The sequence below is a fragment of the Diplotaxodon limnothrissa genome, linkage group LG9 (assembly GCF_057381915.1).
Source record: "Diplotaxodon limnothrissa isolate DT_005_m linkage group LG9, D_limnothrissa_male_GT1.1, whole genome shotgun sequence".
NCBI classification, from domain to species: domain Eukaryota; kingdom Metazoa; phylum Chordata; class Actinopteri; order Cichliformes; family Cichlidae; genus Diplotaxodon; species Diplotaxodon limnothrissa.
This window is the reverse complement of record NC_140604.1, coordinates 20134193-20161797: the sequence shown is the minus strand read 5'-3', so window position 1 is coordinate 20161797 and position 27605 is coordinate 20134193. Positions and strand designations below refer to the sequence as shown.

Here is a 27605-nt window from a genome sequence, read left to right as displayed (position 1 = left end):
ATTTAGTTAAGCAGATTGTGTTTTCTTACACTCAGCAATGATCTTTCTTGATGGCAGCTGGTGACAAGTGGCTTGGGTGACAGAAGAATTACACAAACAGGTAGGTGTGGTCTTGGTTGCTAAAGTGATTATCTTTTGTAAGAAGATAATTCGATGCAAGTTTATATATTCTCTAGAATAAGAAAAAAGAACACAAAGAATAACTTAGCTTGAAACATAAAAGCAGGGCACAGCTTCACTCCATGAATTCTAAATGAGCCCGTGGGTTCTGTGTATTAGTCACAGCAAGACATCTGTAAAGTTTTTGCTCTTTATAGATGGCTTTTGATGGAAAAATAGCTTCCTATGAAATATACTTTTTTATTCTATTGAGCAATTGACTCCTGTGTATATTCTACATTTTCAAATATTGAGTTAATGAAAAAGTAACAATTAAATAGATTATTATTACCTATAATGATGTGTGTTCAGTGTTTTGGGTCACTTATTTAAGGACAATAAACGCAGATATACAAATACCTGAATATACCAAAAACATTCTCACGATACAATTAAACAACCAAGAGAAAATAAAGTTTATGTTATGTTAGCTGTTTATGTGAATGGACATGTGTGAATAAACAAGGACTAAATGCTGGGCCACTCAGTACGCTAAACTGATGATTAGTTGTAGGCTATGGAGGACCATGATTGCTAAAATTACAAACCAGTACAGAATGAAATAAATGACTCCATATATATGACATTTTATATAAATATATGCCTTCAAATGCCCAGAAATTAAAGTTAGAATAAAAATACACTTTATAAACTTATATAAAATGCTATTTTTTTTATTATTTTTTTTTAGCATTTGATCGCTATAAACTTATTTTCCAGTTTTCCATTCCAAAATTTTCCATTTCATCTGTTAATTTAATTATTTTAAACTGAATTTTTCCTGTATTAGTTTAACGTTCTGTATGCACCCCCACCACATTTCTTTATGTTTTTGTGCTGCATGATGCAAAGAGGGCTTGTCATTCAAAGTGTGTTATGAAATCAGACATCTGCCTCTTGTATAACAGAACAACTGATCAAGAAAATTCCATTATGACGACAGAACGCTGTCTTCATAATGGAATTTTGCTGATCAGTTTCAATAGTACACAAATAAAAGCTATTCTTGGGTTATGGTTTTTATTTTTGGTGTGAGAGGCAGCCAGGTCCAGATCCTGGATGCACCCCCAAATACATTCTGCTCCCTGAATCTAACCTATGAAATGCAACAACAGTGCTGCAAATCAAGACATTTTTTATAAAGTGAACATAAATACTCATAAAGAACAAATACAAATTAAGTAGATGAGACTCCTGATAAAAAACAAGAGAAGAAAACTTTCCAACAACCCCACAATTGAGTTATTAGATTCAAGATTCTTCCCTAAACTAATAATAGTAATTATAACTAATAAATAAACTAATCTAATCCAAAATTAATAACTGAAAACAAAACTGTTGGTAACTCCCAGCTCTAATTTCTAAGAGTCAGGAGTTACTAATATTGTTCTAATTTATCTATCAAGAGTAATGTTAATAGTTATAGTAAAAATTGTTGTCTAAAGGAAATCTAATAATTAATGAATAAAATTGCAAAAAGCACCTGAAGAATAACATCTGATGGATGTGAGGGAGGCAGACAGGAAGAACAGACGACCATGTTCCTTTTCTGGCTTTACATGTGGGCAGTTAAGCCTTCTATAGCCGATCAGCAGTAGGGATAAATCATTAGAGAGAGCAGTTTAATATGCATTAGAGAAAATACAGCAGGATGGTCAATGTACCAGTGCACAGGGGCATGTGTAAGAAATCCAAAAACACAATAATAAATTAAAAATGGATAAACTGATTCGTAACATGAAAATAACATGAAAATGGCACAGTAAATTAAATAATATAAAAGTAAATAAACACAAAGCAAGTCGTATCAATTCATGTATCAACTTGTAAATATATTCCTCAATGTTTGCATTTATTTTTAATGTCAAAAGTGATTAATTCAAAAGCATACTGACTTATTTATTCCATATGAGTCTGCCGTTTAAGTTATTTTCACTCAAAATATTTTCTCAAAAAATATCTGATATCTTCAAGCTTGATGTAATACTTTTGTATCAAACTTTTTATTATAATGAAATAGAAATTTACTGATTCCTTTTATTTTATTTTGCAATAACTCTAGTAGTATCACTTAATTACTGTTGATGGAAAAGAAAGGAGAGAAATAACAGGATGTAGTGCTGTTGCTGATTACCGTCAATGGAAATTCGTGACATTTTGCTAAGCAGCAATGATTTCCACTTGTGCACATAATAAAATCAAACAAATTACTTACTAACAAGTACATGATGGCTTGACATTCCCTGGTTGTTCTAGTTCATTCTCTGGACTTGTTTGACACCCCGATTAGAAAACAAGTGCTACATGTCAGTGTTACTGTTTTATGGAGCTGAACAGTAAACAACCAAGTCCCATGGTAGGCTCCCAAATGACCAATTAAGGACATTTTGTCTTAGAAGCTTGATCTTAAAGAAGTGAGGCTTAACAGATGTTTTTTCTTAAAGATTTCAAACAGTTGTATTCAAAGTGTATTTCAGTGCTTCCTTTTCTCAGTTATCATACATGGCACCACGTAAGAAGATGATTGACGGTTTATGCTTGAAAACCACAATAATTAATTATCTCATGAAGCTAGTATTATTTAGCAGTTAGAATGAGCATTGTATATTGATACTGACATGTCATCCACAATGTCAAGTGAAAGCTGCTTTTTCTTTATTGCTGTGTTGCAACATTTGTGTTGGCACATTAGACACAATTTAATAGCATCCCGGAACCATTCCTACAAAAGAGCGTCATTTTATTAGCTAGAACACATCACCATATAGGAAAATGATGTGACGGTCTCAGCGCATCTAGTGCTTAACATTGTGAGACTGCAGCTCATTGTCATTCTGTCATGTGGTAGAGTAGCGTTCTGTACATACAGGCTACAGGAGGTCTGCTAGAAATGGGAAGAAGGCCTATTAGAGGTAATGAATGGCTGTCAACCACAGGGCACTCTGCATGTACAGCATGTCATGCAGAATGAGAATTTCTTCTGAAAGGAACCGTGGAGTCCAGTGATCTTTCTTTCTGTTTTCTTGTTTCACTGCTTTTTTCAGACCATATGCATACCTGTAAAAATTAATAACTATGAAATCATAATCAAATCATAATCTAAAAGTCTTTTATGTAGACTTTGGCAGGTTCACCGTTATTATCAAGTACTATTAAGATAGTTGTCACCCATGGACATACAGTGGGGCAAAAAAGTATTTAGTCAGCCACCGATTGTGCAAGTTCCCCCACTTAAAATGATGACAGAGGTCAGTAATTTGCACCAGAGGTACACTTCAACTGTGAGAGACAGAATGTGAAAAAAAAATCCATGAATTCACATGGTAGGATTTGTAAAGAATTTATTCGTAAATTAGGGTGGAAAATAAGTATTTGGTCACCTCAAACAAGGAAAACCTCTGGCTCTCACAGACCTGTAACGTCTTCTGTAAGAAGCTTTTCTGTCCCCCACTCGTTACCTGTATGAATGGCACCTGTTTGAACTCATCATCTGTATAAAAGACACCTGTCCACAGCCTCAAACAGTCAGACTCCAAACTCCGCCATGGCCAAGACCAAAGAGCTTTCGAAGGACACCAGGAAAAGTATTGTAGACCTGCACCAGACTGGGAAGAGTGAATCTACAATAGGCAAGCAGCTTGGTGTGAAAAAATCAACTGTGGGAGCAATCATCAGAAAATGGAAGACATACAAGACCACTGATAATCTCCCTCGATCTGGGGCTCCACGCAAGATCTCATCCCGTGGGGTCAAAATGATCATGAGAACGGTGAGCAAAGATCCCAGAACCACACGGGGGGACCTGGTGAATGACCTGCAGAGAGCTGGGACCAAAGTAACAAAGGTCACCATCAGTAACACACTACAACGGCAGGGAATCAAATCCCGCAGTGCCAGACGTGTTCCGCTGCTGAAGCCAGTGCATGTCCAGGCCCGTCTGAAGTTTGCCAGAGAGCACATGGATGATACAGCAGAGGATTGGGAGAATGTCATGTGGTCAGATGAAACCAAAGTAGAACTTTTTGGTATAAACTCAACTCGTCGTGTTTGGAGGAAGAAGAATACTGAGTTGCATCCCAAGAACACCATACCTACTGTGAAGCATGGGGGTGGAAACATCATGCTATGGGGCTGTTTTTCTGCCAAGGGGACAGGACGACTGATCCGTGTTAAGGACAGAATGAATGGGGCCATGTATCGTGAGATTTTGAGCCAAAACCTCCTTCCATCAGTGAGAACTTTGAAGATGAAACGAGGCTGGGTCTTCCAACATGACAATGATCCAAAACACACCGCCCGGGCAACAAAGGAGTGGCTCCGTAAGAAGCATTTGAAAGTCCTGGAGTGGCCTAGCCAGTCTCCAGACCTCAACCCCATAGAAAATCTGTGGCGGGAGTTGAAAGTCCGTGTTGCTCGGCGACAGCCCCAAAACATCACTGCTCTCGAGAAGATCTGCATGGAGGAATGGGCCAAAATACCAACTACTGTGTGTGCAAACCTGGTAAAGACCTATAGTAAACGTTTGACCTCTGTTATTGCCAACAAAGGTTATGTTACAAAGTATTGAGTTGTATTTTTGTTATTGACCAAATACTTATTTTCCACCCTAATTTACGAATAAATTCTTTACAAATCCTACCATGTGGATTCATGGATTTTTTTTTCACATTCTGTCTCTCACAGTTGAAGTGTACCTCTGGTGCAAATTACTGACCTCTGTCATCATTTTAGGTGGGGGAACTTGCACAATCGGTGGCTGACTAAATACTTTTTTGCCCCACTGTATGTTTCACTTGCTCCTTAATGCTTGCTATTTACAGGCCTCGAGCTATTTTTTGGCCATATTATTTTCCCAGAATTTCATCAGTTATTTGTAGAAAGGCCCATCTTGTTAAATTGGCATTAAAAAAACATCTGTTGACCTGTGCACTATTTTGGCCACACTGATATCCTCGGGAAGATTTTGAGGCAGACTCCTTGGCATGTTGGCAGCTGAATAGTTGCTCAGACAAACATCATTGAGGGCTCTTCTCTAGTTTTGGCACAAGGCGTTCAGTTTGGGCGCATGCTTGGCAGCCCTATGAAAGACCATAACGGCTCACGATTCACTGGCCACTAATTGGAATGTCACTCCACGATGCTCGGAGATATGAATACGGCCTGTAAGGACATACATAAGCATAAACACATACTCTTTTTCACGTTCTGTATCGAAATTGAATTTAAGAAATAAAAGGCATCAGTAATTGATTTTACCAGCTCATTACAAATAGGTCTTGACAGCCAATTTACTTTTACAAGATTAAACATGAACACTATGAGCTGTTAAAGCATTAATACTGGAGCTACTCTAACTGCTACAACAACTTCCTGGGGTATAGTGCATATTTCCACGGGAACCAGCGATGCTAACAAACCATGCACTGCTCCTGTGCAGCAGTCTGTATTAAAGCATTCACATAGTGGGACTGTATATGTTATGTGGTTATATTGCAGTGTCAAAAAATCCTATTAAGAGAGTTTAGAATTATGGCTATTGTGAATTCTATCCCTTAATGAGAACTGATCCCACTGAGTGCTGATGTATGGTTTGCTGCTTGACCGGAGAGCAGTATAAAGTTAGGTTAAGGTTTAATGAGAAGATAAATAATTTGTGTTGCTTCACCATGTAGGACAGAAGTCAAAAATGAAAAGTGAAGTGAAAGAATTTCGAGTCTTTAATACATCTAAAATAATAAGGCAGAAAATAAAACTGGGGAAATTGTTGATAGACTATTATCAACTATAGTGGTTTCCCTGTGCAGCATAAAAGATAGATATTTATTGTCTCTAGTGGAAAAGAAAAACAACAGCACATTTAATTCCTATAAAGAGGATTGATGAATTTGTCCAAATTAAAGTCTTCTAACTTGAGCAATGCTGTCAGTGCAAGATAATGTATCTGTGTGGTCCTAACTAATTTGCTGTCTTGCCTGACTTTCATTGTCCTTACACTCTTGACCCTGATCTTGGTCCACATTATAATTGGTGCATCGATTTGACTCATAGTTTGTCAGAGGCATGTGTGTCTCTGTTTTCCATGTCTGGGCAGACATTGATCTAATTAGAAGTCTTCATTAGTCAGCTGCAGAGTGCAGTGTCATGCTTAAGGAATGATGTTCTGCCCCACCCCCGCCCTAGCCCCTTTCAGCACCACCATCACTATAACACAATACAGGCCCTTGTCTGGATTCAAAACAAAGGACTGTTTTCAGATGCTTTTGCAGGACTGCAGGATTATGAAAAAAAAAACAAAAAACGGTTCTCCTTTGATTTTCTATCTCAGATTTGTTAGATATCTGCTTTGTTGTTGTGCACTCATAGATATCAAACAGAACAGAAGTTGACAATATTTTTTATAAGAATCAACTTCCTAAATGCAGAACTGTATTTTAACAGCACTTTTAAATATTTCAACATTGTTAATAGTTAATCTTCAAGATGAGCTTGTTAACAAGTGTCAACAAGTGATTTGGTTATGTTTGCATTTTTATATGCAACCTCTTCTCATGCCTGGGGCATCAAATATTGCTGCTTGGCAAAACTCTGGCATCTCAAAATCAAACACAAGATGTTCTTTGGTATCTATACATGATGCGGTGGATGTAGGCAATAGCTACAGCTGTGTCTCCCAAATAATTACGTTTGGATGCTTGTAAAGGACCCCTTCCAGATAGCCATCTAAATATCCAGGGTACTGTATGCTTTGTAATTTTACATCAAATTTATGTAGAACCTACAATGTAGCCTGCTGCGGTTGCCATTATTTAAAGTTCTGTGTGAGGTGCCTCCACTGATCTACAATTTCTCTCTCTTCAAGTTGATACATCCTCTTTTTATCAATTTGCGTAATAGTGACAGAAGAGAAAATAGCATAGGAGGAAACAAGGAGGCTGATCACAGTCAATCACAGTTGACATGGAGACTGTGTTGACATGATGAGTTATATTTATAGGAAGTTTCACACTGGGTTAAGGCAAGTTTTGGCATAGATTTTCAGAAGGGTTTCTGGTTACGACATATCGATGGTGTATATATTTATCTCTAAACTTCAATCTTTTCCTAAATGTAACCTAATTAACTCTTGGTTATGCAGCCTAACAAAAACCTGACAAATTAATTTTTAATTGCAGTTTTTCGTGAAAGTAAAAAAATTATTTAAAGAAAAAAGAAACTGGTATGTGAAAGCCCCCAAATAGGACAATAGGACACAGAATTTAGCCACTACTTTTAATATAGCACAAATTCTATATCCAAGTACCTTCAAGTTGTTTTTGTGCATGTTTAGAATCCAATTGTCTAATTTACTAATCATCAGTTATGGCTTAGTTAATGCTATAGATTAGATTATCATTTATTAATCAAATAGAGATCCTCTCAATCATATTTACATACCGCTGACAAAAGACTGGCCTTTTTATTAACTAGAGTATGCAAATATTTTCAGGGTCAAAAGTAAATATATTTTGATTAGTTCTCTTTTAATATTCCAATTTTTAAAATGTACCTTTTAAATCATAAAGATAATATTTTACCACTGACAGTTTTTCAGTCTCTGTGCCCCACTGAGAAGTTCTTAGTGCAGACATTAATTAAATTGTTAACTTTTATTTTAGAGACATGGTCATGCATACAAACCACATCATAACAAGATGGGATGCAGCACTGCCAGGATCATGAATTATGGTGCTGGTGAATGAAGAATTTGTAACATGGACCAGTGAAACTACTATCCTCTGTCCACTATCCACGTGAAGTGCAGAGGAAATGTACGGATGGACTGTAAAAATGAGCATGCCGAGTGTTTTGGCTGTGGCGATGGTGTTTTTTATGATTCCTGGTGGGGTGCTGAGTGATATGAGAGGTACTCAGGGTCTGGAAGCCCAACAATTGGCTCAGGGGTCCACTCATTTGCACCGTCGCCTGAAGAGAGGCTGGATCTGGAAACAGCTGTTTGTCCCCGAGGAAGATCCTACTCCTCGTGTTATTGGCCAGGTACTGCTTCACATTGAATGTCTGCCATGTCCTTGATATGGTACTTCCCTTTGAAAATGCATGCTTTCTAGTTACCTCGAGAAAATATGCAAAATTTAAAAAAAAAAAAAAAAAAACATTAATATACCTTCCTTTTCTTTTTGTAGCTCAAATCTGATTCTGATCAAGGTGAGTCTTCCATCAAGTACATATTATCAGGGGAAGGTGCTGGAGATGTGTTTGAAATAAACGAGTATACTGGGGAAATCCGGACACTGAAGAAGCTTGACCGTGAGGAAAAGGCGTTCTATGTGCTCCAAGCCCAGGCCATCAATAGATGGTCCAACGAACCAGAGGAGCCCCAGTCAGAGTTCATCATCACAGTGCAGGACATTAATGACAATGTCCCCCAGTTCCAGAATGAGCCATATGTGTCCAGCATTCCTGAGATGTGTCCAATTGGTATGTGTGAAAAAAAGTGAAAAAGTCCCTTTATGAAATGTTGAAAACACAGACACTAACTACATTTTAAAAGGTCATTTCTAACAGCCTTGGTTATGCTTTGTTAATGGTGTGCTTGTTAGAACACTTTTCACATTCTGATCTAGTGTTAGCAAGCTAATCTTGTGGCATTAGCATGCTCGTACTGGCATGTTGGCATTACAATTTAAACACGTCTTTGTCCAGGTCTAGCCTTTTTTTAAATTCAATAGTTTAGGACCAAAATTACCATCAGCAGTAGAGAGTCTCTAAATCTAAATCTCAGCTTTTACTACTTAATGTGTAAATAAGTATTAGTAATATTAGCGGTAATAGCAATATTCAACATACATGTACTTTTTATTGACTCTTATAAGAGAATTTCTAAGCTTCCACTTTGCTAGATGGCACTTCCTAGAAACAGTCAAGAATGAATGGGCTGTAGTTCAAAACCTTTCCGTAAGTATTAAGGACTCTTAATACTTACAGAGCCACGTTATTGCAATCGCTGCCTGTTGAACTTAGGAGAGAAATACTTAGGAGGCTGTTCTGTCACAATGAGTTGTAAATCTTTAACCCACTAATCAGCCTTCCTTTTAAGAATATCAACAAGAGCAAGAAGTCATTAGCATTTTTCACTTGAGTTTAGATTAATAATCAGTATTATAGTAGAAATTTTCTAAATTTCTTTCTTAAAATGGGGAAATAATTATTTCATACTTATACTATACAGGTCTTGCTCTTACTGACAGCTCAAAGCATTTTTACCTTTTATGTCAATCACTCTTCTTCACTGCTCCCTCCAAATTATTTTGTACAATTTCTGGTATTAATAGGACATGATGCCTAGATCTGTAAGGATCCGTCTTTTGTATTTAAAATATAAGTCACAAAAAGGAGTAATTTATTTGCAAATAAACTTTTTTCTGTCGTATTGATAAAAACTGACATGCTACTGAAATAAATTTTCTTAAATGAAATATTGACTGAAGACAATGAACAAAAGGTTATATGAATGTCTGTCAACTGTCCCTATTCAGGAAGTTAAAAATATTGGATTCTGTATGATAGCTCCAATGCCTTTATGGATAAATTTCTTAAATAATGTTATTATAACCACTGCCCTTTCATACCACAGACATTACCATTTCAATTTATATGTAATCTGCTTTAGCAGCATAATATCTAGCTCGTAATAAATCATAATGCATTTGACTCAGAAAGAGAAAGTGAGAGGTTGGAGTGAGGGCATTGTAAAATAAGAAATGCTGCGGTAAATCCCTGACTGTGTGAAAGACAGAGTGCTCTGTGGGAAGAAAGAACTAGATAGGGAAGAGGGCTGAGGGAGCAAAATATACTGTAAAAAGCAAAGCAAGGACAAGGATATGGTCAATGGAGAAAATGCGAGTAAGTGTGAAAGATGGACAGATAAAGGTGAATGAGAACGAAGGAGAGAAAACAAGCAGCACGTGGAGAGTGAGATGTCACAATAGGGCTGGAGAGGCTGTCACGCACACCTGCACCGCCTTACCGAGTGGTGAAAGGCCAAGGCTGCTTTGCCGCCCCCACCTTATCAACCCTTTTGCCTTAGTCAACATCCCTCCTCTAACCCTACCTCAACTATCCACCCTCTTCCATTTCCACTACTCCCCCCTGGAGCCAGTCAGACAGACCCTGCGGGACTATACTATAATCACTTTATTTCCCCATCGACTGGAACTGCTGCCTGAGCTTGTGTGATCTGATCCCCCCCCCCCCCCCCCCCACAGGGACCACAGTGGCACAGGTGACAGCCACAGATGCTGATGATCCCATGTTTGGAAACAACGCCAAGCTCATCTACTCCATCCTGCAGGGGGAACCTTACTTCTCTGTGGAGCCAAAGACCGGTACATGATGCTGACAGATATAAAGTGTTTTAGTTTAAACTAGCCATTGTGTTTAATCAGGAAAATGTCCGATCTTCACTTTTGGCAAGTTTAACATTTCTTTTTAATTATAAGATTACATAAACTTACTTGGTAAATGTATCTCTAAGGCTTCAGTCACAGTCGAGTAAAATTGGACAGCAAACTGTGCAACCAGGAAACTGATGATTGGCAGTAATTGTGCTGCATTTGTTTTGCCGTCTGGGACCAATTGCTAGTAGTTGCAGTAACCACTTTCGTTCACAAGGCAATGGTTGCAACAGGCGCCTGGTGGGAGGCGAGCTCTCTTAGTCCAACTCAGATCAAGAACAACTCTAAATACTCTCAAAGAGATTGTCAATGGTTTGCAATAAATCACCATCCAATTTATAAACACTGATAGACTGCCAGCAGGTTGCAATCAGTCTCCCCCGATGAGCAGAACTCATCTGCTCCATCAAATAATAAAACACACAAGCGTGAGTTACTTTAGTTTGTAGTAGCCTATTTACTGTAAACTAAGCTAAATTTAACTCTGACAAGCGTGTTTTATATATGTGATAGTTGTCAAAATAGTTATTGGACTCAGCGACTAATTAGCAAGGAGAGATGGGTCAAAGTGGTCCTCTTGCTTTTTACTTAGTTCTTTGTCTTAGAAAATGCAGCTATTACCTTCTCCCTTAGCTTTGAACCACAAATTTGTGCTGTTCTTGGGAGAATGTGGGTAATTATTAAAATCAACTAGCTGCCTCCATTTGTTTAGAAATGTATAAATTAAAAAACTGACCCTTTTAGATTTGAGAGAATGTGCCTGATGTGTAGATGTGTGGATTCTATGCAGTCTCCTTGTGGCACGTCCTCCCCTGACTTTGGTACAGCACTTCCCGTCTGATATAGATAGCAACAGATTTGAGATTTATCACAGTTAATCGGGGTATTTTCTCAAACAGACTGCATGTAAGTGCCAACTTGATGCAAGTTGGCACTTACATGATTCAGACTTGATTCACAGACTTGATTCAGTCAAAAACTGATAGCAGACGGATTCTGTCTCAGTGCCATTTCAGCATGTTTTATCACCATCTTGACTTGCTAACACCAGTTTGAAGATGGCAGCTAACTCTAAGTGGTCTTAGAGCTGGTCTCTGTCTTCGAAGCAACCATTTAAAAGGCAAGAAGATCATACGTCACATTCACAGTCGCACTAATTTTCATCATATACAACCACTTTTTCCCTAGAATGACTGGAGCCTAAAAGAGCTATTGACAGATTTAGCTACTTTTGAGGCCAGCTAGACAAGTTCATCCTGTGACAGACAATGGATTTTACTAATGCCCACATGCATCCTCGCTATTTTCTTGTGTAAATCCGAGGTCAGTTACAGCACTTCCCACACATGTTATTGACCTTAACTGTAATAAGTTGGGGGAGGGCATTACCGGCATGGAATAAAATATTTTAATGCAAATTACTGCACTATGCAAAAGTCCAAATATGACTTTTTAGAAAGCAAATTGTTAGTTTCAATTGAATATTGTTCTCATGTTGTTGCTAAGGATTGTCTCATTGCACTGAAGTCACACTGGGTTAAATATTTACACTTGGGTTTTAAGGGGTATTTTTTTTTTTTTTTTTTTACGGGTTGTACGGAAGCCCCAAACGCAATTTCATTGTTCTTTGACAATGACAATAAATAAATACTTGACTTGACTTGATATATATATATATGTATATATATATATTTTTTTTGTTTAACTCCATCCAACTTCACAGAGCATGTTTGATCTTTTCATAGTAAAAATGGAGAATATGAAAATGTTTACGTCATTTCAACACAAGATTCAGTGAACATGATATTGAGATAAATTCAAATCCACAAATGGCCTATAAATTTGTCGGGTCAATCTAATTTGTTTGATTTAAATTGTTTACTGTTTACTGTTGCCCTCATCTTCCAGTTTGCCCAGACAGAGGAAGCATTAAGTCATCTGAAAGCCCTCTTAATATTCCTTTTTGTGCTGATTAAATTTGAAGACTGGACATTTATTGTGATGCAGTTTTACTGCACATTTTGCACAGCGCGCTCAAGTGCAACTTCAGGCAAAGTTTGTTTACTTACAGTTGATTGTAAAAAAAACAAAACAAAGCAAAAAAAATCACCCACAGATATATTTAATGCTGTCTTAATGAACCAAAGACTCCTCTTGGCCCCCTCCTCCTCTCTCCCTGTCTTATCTACCTGCAGGGATTATTGTAACATCTTGGCAAAATATGGACCGTGAAGCCAGAGAGCAGTACCAGGTGGTGGTGCAGGTGAAGGATATGCTGGGTCTCAGCGGCGGTTATTCCTCTTCCACTACGGTTACGGTCAGCTTGACTGATGTCAATGACAATGGACCCACATTCCAGCAGCGTGAGTCACAGATATGACTCACAGTGATGCAAACATTGGGCCATACACAGTGAGGGAATCAATGAAAGAGTACAGAGCACTGCAGTCTGTGAGGACATGTTTAATATTATACCTATGAGCTATTTATTTGATCACACTTCTCCGGCTCGGGTGGGTGGTTTGTGCTGCATTCAGCTGTCTGTTATTCAGCCAGGAGCCAAAATTAAAAGATGGCAGGCTTGAGAGACGAATGAGAGAGAGTGAAGGAGACAGCAAAGGCGATTGGGATGTTTTGCTCATTTTGCGCTTGTGTACATGTTCCATACACTGGATGAATTTAATCATTCACACACGAGAGGACATTTGTCATGACCTTTGGAAGCAAACCTAGCTTTCCCAGTGATAAACCCCACTAAATGAATGCCGTGGGAAGAAATCAATTCTGTAGGACTGAGACAGCAAGAATGATACCTTTAACTATTAATGTCACATTCACATTCATTGAATGTGTCCCATGGATTTTATGTTCAGTCAAAAGGCCTTTTAAATATTGTATGGCCACACTTTGCTTTGAACCATGTCCTGTGTTTTGTCACGTAATTGCAAATTATTATCGGCACAGTTTTTTTTTCTTCACAAGCAGCTGGTTTCCTGTCGAGTGTCGAGTTCCACCCAGTTGTGGCAGCCATCCAAATGGAGTTGCTCAAAGACACAATCACATTTTCTCATCTTCTTATTACAGTTAGGCTGGGATTATGTGTTGCCACAACTTATCTTTGACTCACACAAATTGACCCTCCACCACAATGTTCTTCCTTCTTATCACTTTATAGACAAGCAGCCTCTCTTGACTAGCTATTAACAAGTTACTGTCAAGTTCTGTATACTGTGTTCGGGTGGAGAAACTTTTTCATTTGTTGTTTTTTGCTCCAAATTTAGCAACTTTTCAAAGTGTCATTGCAGACAGCACAAGTACCAGTTTGGTATCAACTAAATTTTGTATTCCTTTTAATATCCTGTTCCAAGGTTCATCTTCTGAGCCCAATGGCATCAAAATGATTCATAGAAAATATTCTTGTTTCTTCAGACCTTTACACCTTTGCTGTCCCCGAAAACGCAGCCATCGGCACCACAGTAGGCAGAATCATGGCAGAGGATGGAGACACTGGCATCAATGCCAAAATGACCTACAGTCTGGAGGGTGAACTGGAAGAAAGCACTTTTATCATTAAAACAGACCCAGTAACACAAGAGGGAGTGATTCTACTGGCCAAGGTGAATCCCTTTACAATATCTACCTCGAATATTTAGATTCTCTGTGTGTGTGTGTGTGTGTGTGTGTGTGTGTGTGTGTGTGTGTGTGTGTGTGTGTGTGTGTGCATTCTATAAATCTATAGCTGCGTATGAAAATGTAAAATCGGCAGAGCAGGTTGGTACTTGAAACATTCTGGTTTCTGTTTGAAGTCTGCAAATAATCTAAATTTACCAGTCACTTTTAAGCAAGCTTTGGTTACATACAGTTAAACAGTTCAAGTGGAGAGTAAAGGGTAGATTGCATTTGTTGAACAACAATCTCAAAACTACCAGCTATACTCAATGATCTTTGCATGGCACAGGAAACCCTGAGCTTCTATTCAGATATGCTTTCTACAAAAAAAGAAGAAATGGCTGTTGTTTTGGAGAGGCTAAACCAAACAACTAACCCAAGATTTGTGTGTGTGTCTGTGTGTTTGTCTAGCCACAAGTCCTTCTCTGGGTTGGGCATTTGGGTACAGCAGTACTTGAAAGTACTTTGTGTTAAAACACAATAACATAAAACATTGAAATATTGAGAATAAAGTTTTAAATTTAAGCTAATGGCTTAAATTAGCCATTAGCTTAACCCCATTAGTGTACAGCTGCTGGACCTTCTACAAAAGGCCTTGTGTAGATGACTTAGTAGATGAGTAAACAAGCCTGGGAGACTTGGCTTCATTTGTGCATTGTGAAATAGGTAAAAATGGTGAGATGGAAGGATTTTGATGGTTACACCTTTGTGCAGTACAGAAGGGATGATGCTGTATCAGACAATCGGGCTGCAGCTGATGACATTTCTCAAGTCCAGAAGAACCCAAGTACACACAAGAATGCATATTGAGATGGATGAAGGGAGTTGACCTTATTCTCGACATTTCCGCTTTATTCTCAAAAGAGTGTTTCAACTTTATCCTCAAAATTTCAACTTCATTCTCAATATGAATAATAAAAAACGTCTTTTGACTATTTTTGTTTCTTAAGGTGGCTCTAATAACAATCAAAATTGATTGGTGTTACATATTAATATTAAGAACCAGAAATTGCATTAAAGTATTCATATCTCACGAAAACAAAAAGGATCACTATAGTCAGTTGCAGGAAAATGTGAAGGGACAGCAAACAACACACACGTACATATATATGAATGGCATGTGTCAGTATAACCAAGCATTTGCACTAAACATACACGAGCCTAACTTTTCTTATAATCTGTTTTCAGTCAGTGCTCATAGTTAAGCTAAATGTCATGTTTCACTCCTTTGCAAACTGTCAGACTCCTGTGTCTATTGACAGACTGTGATTGACAGCCAAAGCATGCTGTGCAAATGATCAGCAACTGCTTCAACAGAACCAAGCCAAAGGGTGGTCCAAACCTGTGTGATATTGTCTGTGTGTGTGTTTATTTATTTATTTATTTTTCAGTGAAATAATCACATCTTGTTGCAAAACCACAACCACAAGGCCAATGAATCTATTGGTTAATTCAGAGAACATTGAAAAGTTATTGACCGAATTAGTTCAAATTAATAACAAAAATCAGTTCCTGAATACCGTTAATACACTTATATAGAATGAAGACTGCTGTCTGGGTGTTGGTGAACTTATGATTTCACCTTATTCACTTTACTTTTTCACACTTATATGCAATACCTCTCTCAATTATAGAACAGGAGATTTCAATTTAGATGCCGTGATCATGAAATAAAATAACAAACATTATTGACTCTGTTTCTGAATCATCCTGGGAAAGTGGTAATGGTTTGCATGCAGCATGTTAATCAAAACTGCAGCATTATTTAAGTGCATACTCACAGCTGGTAGCATATTGACACTAACTAAACAAGTCCAACATCCAGTCGCAGTCATGTCCTGCTCTCCTCAGAAAAAATTATCTGTTTTACATACAACTTTCTTTGTTTTTCAAAAGTTGTATCTGTTTGATTTAATTGTGATAAATTATGTTTTTTTTATTCTTCTTGTAACAACCTCTGTTCTAATACAAGCTATAAAAAGTTGAGTATTTCTTTCCTTCGCAGCCTTTGGACTTTGAAGTTAAGAGACGTTTCGACATGACCGCTGAGGCGGTCAATGACCACGTGGACACTCGTTTTCTGAGTTTGGACGACTTCACTGATAGGACGACAGTGAAAGTCATTGTGAAAGATGAGGATGAGCCACCTGTTTTCCTCTCGCCAGTCTACGAGTGGAAACTTCCTGAAAATGCAGCTGTGGGAACTGTGGTTGGCAGCGTTAGTGCTAGAGACACTGACACTGTCAACAATCCCATCAGGTAATGTGAACTGTCTAAACCAGGAAGAATGGCATATGCCATCCGACTACCAGTACGATAATGATAAGGTAGATACCCAAGCTGGCATGGGCTGAGCATCTTTAGACAGCTTCCTCCACAGGGTGAAAAATAATTTCATTTCAAATAGTGTTACCGGTTCGGTGCATCCATTTTTACCCTTGATCTCTGGATACCCTGTACATGGTCATATTTATCTCATATTACTTTAGTAGGAAATGAGCTCTGCTGAATAAATCATGACAGTTTTTTTTTTTAACCTCACAGGCTTTTCTATCTATTGCCGTGGTATTATCACAAAGCAACGTTGCTAGGACGTGGGAATGTAATAAAGCACCATACGAGGTGGCATATGGAATTGAGATTTGCAGTCATTTGCAAGTGGGGCACGTTGCAAAGGAGACAGCCGCACTACTGGTGCCTGTAGTCCATCTCAGCAGAGCTCAAGAATGGCAGGTGCTGCATATCATCTTCAGCCTAGCGTCTATTACTGTCCCTTTGGTGACAGTGTCTCATTGATTAATAAATTCAGGCTGACATTTTAGTGGTTTCCGCAGTTCTAGTAAATATGATTAAAGTTGCTGTGGTCAAATTCCCCATGCTGTTATCAGCAAAGTAGCTCACAGAAAGATTGCATTACTCTGATATCCTAATTTACCAGGTTGTTCTAATCACTTTTTATTAAGAGTCCAATGATGATGAGAAAGTGGTATACAATAAAAATGGCCTGGTTTGCTTGTGATAGTTACATTCATGCTGCCTGACGATTATTTTGACAAAAAATTGTAGATCAACTTGTCACCCATTACCAGCAAACATGCCACAAAACATAATATCATGCAAGGCAGCTATTATTTAATTGCCATAAAAGCTTGTCTCTTTTTCCATGGTTACAAATTTCCATGTCTACCTGCTTTTACCTTCTATTTATACACTTATGTCAAAACAGAAAATGTCTTTGGTCAGATTAAAAATAATATTCATTTTAAATAACTGTGAAAATACAATGCCATCTGCATGAGGTGCTTTGTTTTCACAGTGTTGTTGTCGCTGTGTCAGACTAGCTCGTGTGTGTACTTGCTTTGTTGGATATCTGTCAACAGATTAAAAAATTGAGCAGTTTGCCTAATTAATCTCCCTGTGGTATCGCAATGTTTTGTTTGCCCAGAAAACAACCTTTCCTTCTAAATGGTATGTCTCCATGATTTTTCTTCCAGATACTCTGTTGACAAAAGGAGCGATACCACAAAAGCTTTTAAAATAGACCCAAACAATGGAACGATAACTGTCGCTAAGTCTTTGGACAGAGAGACTGCAGCCTGGCACAATGTGACAGTTGAAGCTAAGGAAACAAGTAAGGAGAGTTTCATGTTTTTTATAAGAGCGTATGGTAATGTTAATGGTTGACTTATGGCACAATTATTCCCAAACGTGTGCAAAATATGTTCCAGCAATTTGCTGATGAGAAATCTACTATAGCAGAGATTCACAAACAGGGTTTTCAAACACTGGACAGTGGATTGTTGTTTAAAATATGGAATTAAAAGCAACAAATAAATAGCTTGACTTTTAATTCCATTGACTTTAAAAATGTGTCCTTATTCATTTACTCAGTCATCCGTTTTCTGCTACCATGTACTAATCGCCAGCAGGTCATGTGATGGACAGAGGTTTCTTGTTAAATCACAACCCAACAGTATCTTAGCTTCTCCTTCACCCACTCACTCATCGACTCTCCGTCACTCCTTAGACACCAGAGTGTCAGGACTGAGAGATATATTCATGGAGTGTGTTATTCCACTTCTTCATGGAGTGTGTCATTTAGCCTCAGTCACACAGGCCTAGAGACTGTCATCTGGCAGCAAACCAGTTGGGTAAGGACAAATGTGTATTCCCTGACCAGTTGTGAGTGGTTGCTGGAGGTCGCTGTAAAATCATTTGGTAAAGTCCTATTCATACAGGCTTAGAGACGAGTCCGTCACCATCTGCTGACCACTACTGCCTGAAGAAAAGTATGTATTCTGCAACTGGTTGACAACAGGTTGCTGTCGTGAAACTGGTCGCAAAGAGGTATACAGTGGTGTGCTGAAAACCTCCTTTTGAGGGCTTTGGTAGATAGCGGATTGCCACGGTGACCTGTAGTTAAACTACTCACCAAGTGGTCGTGAAACCAAGAAATGAGTGATGCAAATTGGAAGTGAAGACTGTTAGCCTGAAAAAGTACATTTTGAAATGTGTTGATTGCAGTGGTGATGCCACAACATTAACTTTAAAAGTAAATGTTCTGCATTTTCATTTTGCTTCACACTTTTTCAAGCTTCACTACAGCAAAGTAAATGACATGCAAGTTATGCACAACAACGGCAATATGCTGACAACCAAAGCAATCAAAATTATTTTTAGGCGCCGCAACCTGTTTGTAACTGATTTTATCCAGCTGGTCTTGTGTTAAAATTCTATCTTCATGCTGTCTTCGTGGTAAAAGATAATGTCATATTTTTGTCATTCTTTTGCAGAAAAGAAAAAAAGAAAGAAAAACAATTACATCTCCACTCTCAAAAGTCTACAACTTTTGAAGAGTAGAGATATTACAAGTTGTAAAAAAAAAAAAAAGCTTGCAGGAAAAAGTCAAATTTGATATATTTTCGTTTCTACCTACTAGTCGTTCAGTTTCCATCTCACAGACCAGTGGGTGCACCTCAGAAAAAAATGTTGGGAACAGCTAGTGTAGACTGGAGCCTTAAATTTCCATAATAGGTATAACTGTTTACTGTTGAATCGTTTATTTTGTTTTGGTGAAAGCAGTGTGATGCTGGTGCCCGTTTTTTCCCCCACATTCCTAAAGCTAGAAGACAGAAACATTTCTCAGTCTTAAGTGTTATTTTGACAGAGCTTTTACAAAGCATTTATGATACATGGACCCAGTGGACTCCAGCAAATGTCTATCTTCACTACTGCAGCGCAGAACCATTTATCCTCCTCTGTGGTGGTGTTCATCAAAGTACTGGACATAAACGACAATGTGCCAAGGCTTGCAAGAGATTACCAGCCATATATCTGTGAGGGGACGCAGGCAGGAGAAGTATGTATATTATGATGCACTGATGTTCACGATTTACTACACTGCAGAGTGGAAAGCTGAATATACATGAATGTGAACTGTAAAAGTTGTCATATTGTGTCCTATAGTATTTCTATCTATCTATTGATCTTCTTTACATTTTGGTTCCAAAGAGCCAGACTTGAAAATGGGAAATAGCTGTATTGACACAACACAGACTGAACTTTCTGAGGCAAGCTTTCTTGTTATTTTTTTTAAGTAGTATTGGGAAAGGTTTTCTGTAGATAGTTTTTCTTGACTTGCCACTTTTATGCCGTCCGATTATCCAGATAACTCAACATTTTTGGTGCAAAACATACTATGTATGTCAACCTGTGTTATCTTTGGCATTTTTCCTAGATTCATTAAAGAAATGAGAGCTACATTGGTTCATCCCTTCAATATTGTGGTTTTTTGATGTTTGAATGATTCATAGGTAAATGTTAAGACTGTTAAAACTGGATTGAAATTAGGGTCTACCTTAAAATATAAAGTACCTTGATGCAACTGTTGTTGTGATTTGGCGCTGTATAAATTAAAATTGAATTGTAAATGAGTGAAAAAGCAGCCAGTGTCCAAAGACAATTACTGAAAGAAGGCCTTGTGAACTATTGCTAAAGCCAACTTCAATAATTGACAAATAAGTCTGGCTCCTTGGAAGCAAAATACAAAGAACAGAACTGTGATTCTCAACTTATATATGTGTGTGTGTGTGTGTGTGTGTGTGTGTGTGTGTGTGTGTGTGTGTGTGTGTGTGTGTGTGTGTGTGTGTGTGTGTGCTCAACAAATTTATTAGGTCACCACACCATGTAAGTTGAGAACTAGAATTAATTCAACTTGGGTAAAGAATTGTTATATTAATTGCATTCCTACATCTTTTTCCTATAATGCTGTAATGTAGTTCTGAAGCTATACATTCCAAATCACAATAAAGATACGGTGGCCCTGAGAGGCCAAATGGACTGCAACTTAAGAAAACACCAGTTTTATCATGATTCATATAATACTGATGATGGATTTTTAGGCTAATAGTTAGGCTAACACACTTACCTCTCATCTTTTCTTTCCTCACAAAAGCGATAGATCCTCCACTTCTTTTAAGTGTCTCCCAGCGCAATTCTTAGCATATTTTGGTTCCTGCAACTGGTCCGTTGGGTTATTGTCTCCCCAGAAACACTTGCTTGTGCTTTTGGAAATCTATTTTTTCCTATTTCTGTTGTCGTGTTTCCTAATTCTGTTGTGCTTTGTGTGCTTTTGCAGCGTTTTTCTTATTGCTGGTGTTTTCTTAAGTTGCAGTCCGTTTGGCCTCTCAGGGCCATCGTATAAAGAGGATGTTTCCATTCAGCAACAATAAAACAGGCTTTCCTAAAATGGCACGATGATACAGATTATCTAATGAGGTTCATTTATGCCACAGCTGCCGAAAATTACCAGGACTGGCAATTACCAAAATTATTTTTTTTTGTTTCCACCAGTACGGGCAAGCTCTTTAATCAAATTGATAATTTTAATGCTAATTATTTAATAAATATTAAAAAATTCATTATTTTTGTTATGCACATATTTTCACATTTACTGTTTTCCAAAATAAAGCAGATAAAAATAGCAAACCACAATATTTTTGATAAAGTTGCCAAATTACAGTTATTTAATTGCATTCCTGAGCAGAAATTTGTTACAATGGTTGAATGTTATTGATTGATTGATTGAATCTTTATTTTGAACATGTTGAAAAAGTATAAAAAAAAAAATAGAATTAAAAGAGACAAATGAACAAAGCAAACAAAAGGAAAACGAGCAACCACAACTCCAAATAACGTCCATGTTCAAAAAGGAGCAGGAAGAAGCATAAGCTTATTTAATCCCACCCCTTTTCCACTATCTAGTATCAATAGACTACAGAAATACCTCCTTGTAATTACATTATATGTTATGTGTAATTTATTTTATGCTATGCTTCATTAATTTCAGTGCAGTAGCTCAAATTTGGGTATAAATATATGAAGTCAGGTTTTTTTGGTAACTTTTTTTTTCACGTATTAATAACAATGAAATTTTTGACAGATTTATAAAATGCCCATGTTTTCTTTTTTCCATGATAGGTGGTCTGATAAATTTGTTAAGCACTCTACATCTGTATGTATATATGAAAAGATGGATACAATTCCTCCTTACTTACTTTCATCACTTCTTGCAGCTTTGTTTTTTCTGTTTTTTATTCTCTCAGCTCATTCAGCTGCTCAGCGCTGTTGATCCAGACGACCCTGTCGAAGGACATCATTTCTACTTTTCTATGGTCCCCGAGAAGCGCATTAATCCAAACTTCACAATCAGAGATAATCAAGGTTATAGTCAAATCAATAATATACAAATGCATACAAATGTGTCTGCTTTAGAATTACTAGATACCATGCTCATTCAGTAACTATTGAGTTACATCAAACAGGCTCTTAGAGTAGCATAACGACTCACAACAAGGGAATCATTTAGAGCGTCTGTGTTGTTTCATACTCACAAAGTTGGCCAGTTAGCTTCTAAAGCGCAGTTATTACTCTGTATTATTGAATTCATTCAATCCATGCCAGAATGTTACTATGAGGTAATGCCATTATTCATTTTGGAAAGACGACGACTAATTGTGAGTTTTAGAAGCTTGAGAAAGAATCAGAGTCACTGCTGCACCTGTTTCTCACAATTTTCTAAGCTTCTCTGTGGAGGCTAAAGCTTTATATTTTCTGTATAGGCATATATGTGAGTGAGAGTGTTGCTTATAGTCCCACTTAGCTCTTTTTCAGAAAACAGGCATATTTTCCCCAAATTCACCTCAAAACATGTGCAGTGAATGATTAAAAGAAAGTCTAGAAACTAGAAAAATAATAATACAGAGATTAATGTGATGTCAGTCTAACAATGTAATCGGTCACAGTGTGACTTGTTTTCCCTCCAAGTGCAACGAACCAGCTGCTGACTGACTCAGGGCTATTGCAGTGAGACCCTCAGCATAAACTAAATCTGTATAATTATACTTCTTGCTCCAAAAAATGTCATCCTGCAAATCACTGACATTTTCCATCAGATGCTTTAGGCTGTGGAGCAAAAATGAACTCAAAACCAGAAGAAGCCACGGTATCCCATATGGTTCCTGCCAGAAAAGCAATGAACAACAGCTAAGTCATAACCTGCAATGATTTTAGGCTAAGGACAAAATAACAGCGATATTTTTTTGATTAAAGAAAAAATAAATAAATGCATCCTGGAATATTCTGGGAGGAAAATCCTTCTGTAGGTTCTACTTTTTGTGTGGCTGACTGCCTTTTGAGTGAGCAAATTGAGGTGTTTGGCTTAGAGTGCACTCAACCCTTTTTTAGGGTTTATAATGAAAATGGGCAGAAAATTGAAGAGACATCATTGTTAAAGTACAGAGCATGTTTGAATGTGTTGAGTAAGTTAGAATGAAATATATGCAGGTGCAGCGTATGGGTGGTTAGCCACTCAAGCACAGCAGTCCAGTCAGCAACCAGGAAATGAGTAAAGATTGAAGAAACAAGTTTAATAAAACACATTTCCATATGCCACAAGGCTTATTTGACTCCAAAGAAGTTTTTTGTTCAGTGCCTTCATGAAGTCTTACAGGCACACTCAGAAGTTAAATTCATTTTCCAAATTTACTTTTATACATTGACCAGAAATTGATTTGACAAGGCGCAGGGCTTTTTAGAGAGCCTGGTTTTTATTTTAAATTGCATTAAGTTTGTCACTTCACAGGTTTTTCTCCTTGTATTGTCTAGACACATCAGCATTCACATTGGGATTTCTCATGTTTTTTTAAAGAATGCTGAAAAGGGCATCTCTAACATTTGGCATACCTTTTAGACAACACAGCTGGAATCGTGGCACGCCGGAGTACTTTCACCCGTAAGGATCGAACCCAGTACCTTTTGCCTGTGGTGGTGGCAGACAGTGGCTCTCCAGCCCTCTCCGGTACTAGCACTCTGACCATTAGTGTGTGCAGCTGTCAGCCTGCAGGTCATTGTCCCACAGGAGGGGTGGAAGCCCTTGCTCTCTCCATGGGGGTGAGCCTACAAACCTTGTTAGGGATTCTGTTCTGCCTGGTCACACTCACAGGTAAGCAAGCATAATGTTGTCACATTGCATATCCTGTTTAAGTTTTGAATAGTGGATATTTCAAATGATCAAACAAATTTTGTAGTACTAGAAAAAGATAACCCGAGCAAACTCCAAATCCAGTTTTAAAGTGATAATTTAATTTGTTTAGAAAATCCTATCCAAACCTGAAAAAGTAATTGCCTCCTTGTTAAATCATGAAGTAACTAGGATTAACCATATTTTTGGAAAGCAGAGCACAATGTCAGTAGCCGCAACCACAGCTGATTGCTGTCAGATCTGTTGAATCAAGAAATCCCTTAAACAGAACCTGTTGAAAAAGTAAAGTAGCCTAAATGTTGCAAAAAAGCAACACATCATGCCATGATCAAATTAAACCACTGAGAAACAAATTCATTGACATCTACCAGTCTGGAAAGGTTTACAATGACATTTCAAAGACTATGGAACTCTTAACTATAATGAGAGCCATTATCCAAATAATAGAGAAATCTTGGCACAGCGTTTAACCTTCCCACGAGTGGCTGGCCTACCAAAATTACACCAAGAGTGCATGAACATCCAGGAGGTCAGAAAAGAATCCAGAAAAACATCTAAAGAATTGAAGGCCTCACTTGTCTCAGTTAGGTAAGTGTTCATGATTCAACAACAACAAAAAAGCTGAATAATAATGGTATCATGTGAGAGTTCTAAGGTAAAAGCCAATACTGACCAAAAAGAACACAAAGTCTCCTCTTATATTTGCCAAAAAAAACCATCTTGATGATCCCCAAGACTTTTGGAAAAATATTCTGTGGACTGACGAGACAAAAGTTGAAATTTTGGGACATTTCCACGACTTGGACAACTTGCTATAATTGGTGGAACAATGAATTCTGCTCTGTACCAGAAAATCTTCCAGGATAATGCCATCAGTTTCTGCCCTGAAGCTCCAGCACCCTCGGGTTATGCAGCAGGACAATGATCCAATACATACCTCCACATCTATCTCTGAGTGGCTTAAAAAACACAAAAACACAAAATGAAGGTTTTGGAGTGGTCTAGTTAAAGACCAGAATTAAAACTGATTTGAGATTTTTTTGGCATGGCATTAAACATGGTGTTAATTTCCTAAAATGTACCAATGTGGACCAAAATTCCTGTGCAGCAATGTGAAAGACTCATTCCCAGTTATCACGAATCTTTTTTGACACAGGGTCAAGTAGGTTTGGATACTACTAATAAAAAAAAATGTCTCATGTTCATTAACAATTTTGTATTTATGTGGGTTATTTTTGTCTAATGTTAAAATTTGTTTAATTAATGGAGACATAAGTATTTCAAATATGCAAAGAAAAAAGGAAAAAAGTAAGGTACTTTTTACAACACTGTTGCCTAACTGTAGCTCCTTTTTGTCTGGGTTTTGGAGAAAGTGTAGAAGCATTTTAAAGTATTTCCAATTATAATTTCCACTTTTAAGCAAGACGTCAGTTTTGATACGACGTCACGACAAAGTCTGACTGGAATAAAAGATGTCGAATCAAACAAGAATATTCAATAAAAAAAAAACTGCTTTAATAAAAAAATACACTGGAAGAGTTAATTAGTAAAATTTGTAAAGTACATTCAGAGAGGATTTCACTGGTAATTGCTCTTTCATTCAATATTACTTATGGAAAAGGAAACCAGTAAATCAAACTCCCGAGATGTTGGAGTTTTATAACGTCAGCTTCACTGAAACTGTCGTTAAAATAAGTCACTGTTTTCCAGCAGGTCTGTTGAGCTAAAGCAGTTCCAGCTCACACCACTTTGGCAAGTATGCGAATGTGTGTTAAATAGCAAGATTTTTCATTAACAAATTTGCACTTTCATTTGAATCTGCCTTTTAAGACTCACCAGCGTGCCTTTAACACACACTTTTAAAATGCTGAAAGCTTGCAGAGCAATGATGTCAGGTAATGTGCGTATTGGTTGCAATACATCAGTAGCAATGCCATCCTGGGACACTGATGGGTTTGCATAGTGAAGAGCTTTATTATGACCTCGGCTGCTTTGTGTCCTCCCTGTGCCCATCACATGAAAGATTAATGACAAAACCTGCTATGCTAACATTCTGTTGGATGAGAACAATAGCTGATGAAAACCCGGCAGAAACAAAATAACAAGAGTTTTAGTATTCTGTGCCACATGGAGCAAATAAAGGAACACTTTCTTTGTATGTGAGCTGAAGTAAAATAAACAACCAATCAAACAAAAAAAAAACTAAAAAGAATGTATTGCCTAATTTGCCATCATTTCGATTTCTTGCATCCACAAAAACAAATCTGGCAGCTATTACTTTTCGGTGTGCTTGTGCGCAGCATGCATGCTCCATCGGGCACTGTAGATTTTTTTTTTTTTCACAACAAAGCTCATGCCCTGGTGTTTAACTGTAATGATCTCCTGCTGTGTTGTGTCTGCAGTGCTGTCAGTCGTAATGGTGATGGTGAGGAGACACAGGAGAAAACAGCAGGAGGGACGTGAGGTGGAGGTGAAGGAGCTGGAGCTGCCTGAGACTGTGTCGCAGAAGGTGTTTTATTATGGAGAATCAGGAGTTGGAGGAGTGGAGCTGGACTTCTGCCAACCTACTGTCCCAATGCGTCCCCGCCCCAGGAGAAGGGAGAGGAGGATGCGAAGGGAAGACGTCAGGGCCAGCATACGAATGTCCCTCCGAGAGTCGCACCTCATTGGCCCGGAGGACGAGGTCTTCAGGCAGTTTATTCTGGACAGGCTGGCAGAAGCTGATCAAGATCCTTATGCTCCTCCTTTCGACTACCTTCAAACTTATGCATATGAAGGGTCGGGGTCTCCCACAGGATCTCTGAGCTCACTGGACTCTTCTACTTTGGAGTCCGACCAGTCTGTTTGTAATCCCAGACCCTCTTTAGCAAGACTCACACCATGGTACGGTGCAAGAGAGGAAGACACACTCTTTTAATCTGATTTATTAAACAAGCGCTCCTGTTCCTGAGTGGATGTCCAAGAAGCACTCATGAAGAACATGCAGTCCAAATCCATGTTAGATTACTGGTGAGTCTAAATTGGCCTTATGTGTGAATGTGAGAGTGAATGTGATCTGTCTCTCTTCAGCAATAGAACGGCGACCTGTCCAGGGAGTGCCCCGCCTCCTGCTCTATGATGGATGTGTTAAGAGTTGACTCGAACAAAAAGTTTGACATTTTGTGAAGTAAATTTTCCGACTGAGAAACTGTATTTATCAAAGTGTCAGTCTCCCGCATTCCTTTAGTGATAAGATCAAGCCTTATATAAAAACAGATACTGGCGGTTTGATACATTTTGTTTATTTTGTTTATCACTGCTCAATAACATGAATAACTTAAACTTCATGATATGATTTTTTTTCTATTATAATGGAGTTTGAGAGCATAATTAATCACTAGACGTTGGCTATGTTAAATGTGTCAGTGATTTAAATGACCAGGGCATGAAAGACTGACCTGCCATGTTGCACAATATCATCAATCTTGTTGTCTTATTCAGCTGATCAGCGGTCAGGATGCAGTGACCAAGACTGGAGCTTGCATCTTCTTTCTCCTCAAAACCAGTGATGAACTATTTCTTCTTAAAGCTTACATTTTTGTTTTTATTGGCGATGTGGGGGGAACAGAGCACGTCATATTTTTGTTTATCCCGTGAAGCTGTTATAGTTATATTTTTTGGAAGCAGTCACCTTCTGATCAGGCAGTATCAGGGCATCCAAGTTGTAGTCAGTCAATATTTACTTATAGGCGTGTTTTGTCCTCCACCAAGAATGGACAAAAATAATATAACATGGCTCTTTGGCT

General features: G+C 38.0%; 1 protein-coding gene across 1 annotated transcript; it reads left to right on the top strand.

Moving 5' to 3' along the window:
- Positions 1–27605, top strand: cdh19 (cadherin 19, type 2). Its single transcript, XM_085362102.1, has 12 exons — positions 1–100; positions 7815–8193; positions 8340–8634; positions 10422–10541; positions 12806–12973; positions 14040–14227; positions 16285–16538; positions 17774–17910; positions 19517–19638; positions 21884–22001; positions 23530–23781; positions 26223–27605. Exons 2-12 carry the CDS (start codon positions 7966–7968, stop codon positions 26735–26737), a joined length of 2397 nt encoding a protein of 798 aa, XP_085218228.1. The 5' UTR covers positions 1–100; positions 7815–7965; the 3' UTR covers positions 26738–27605.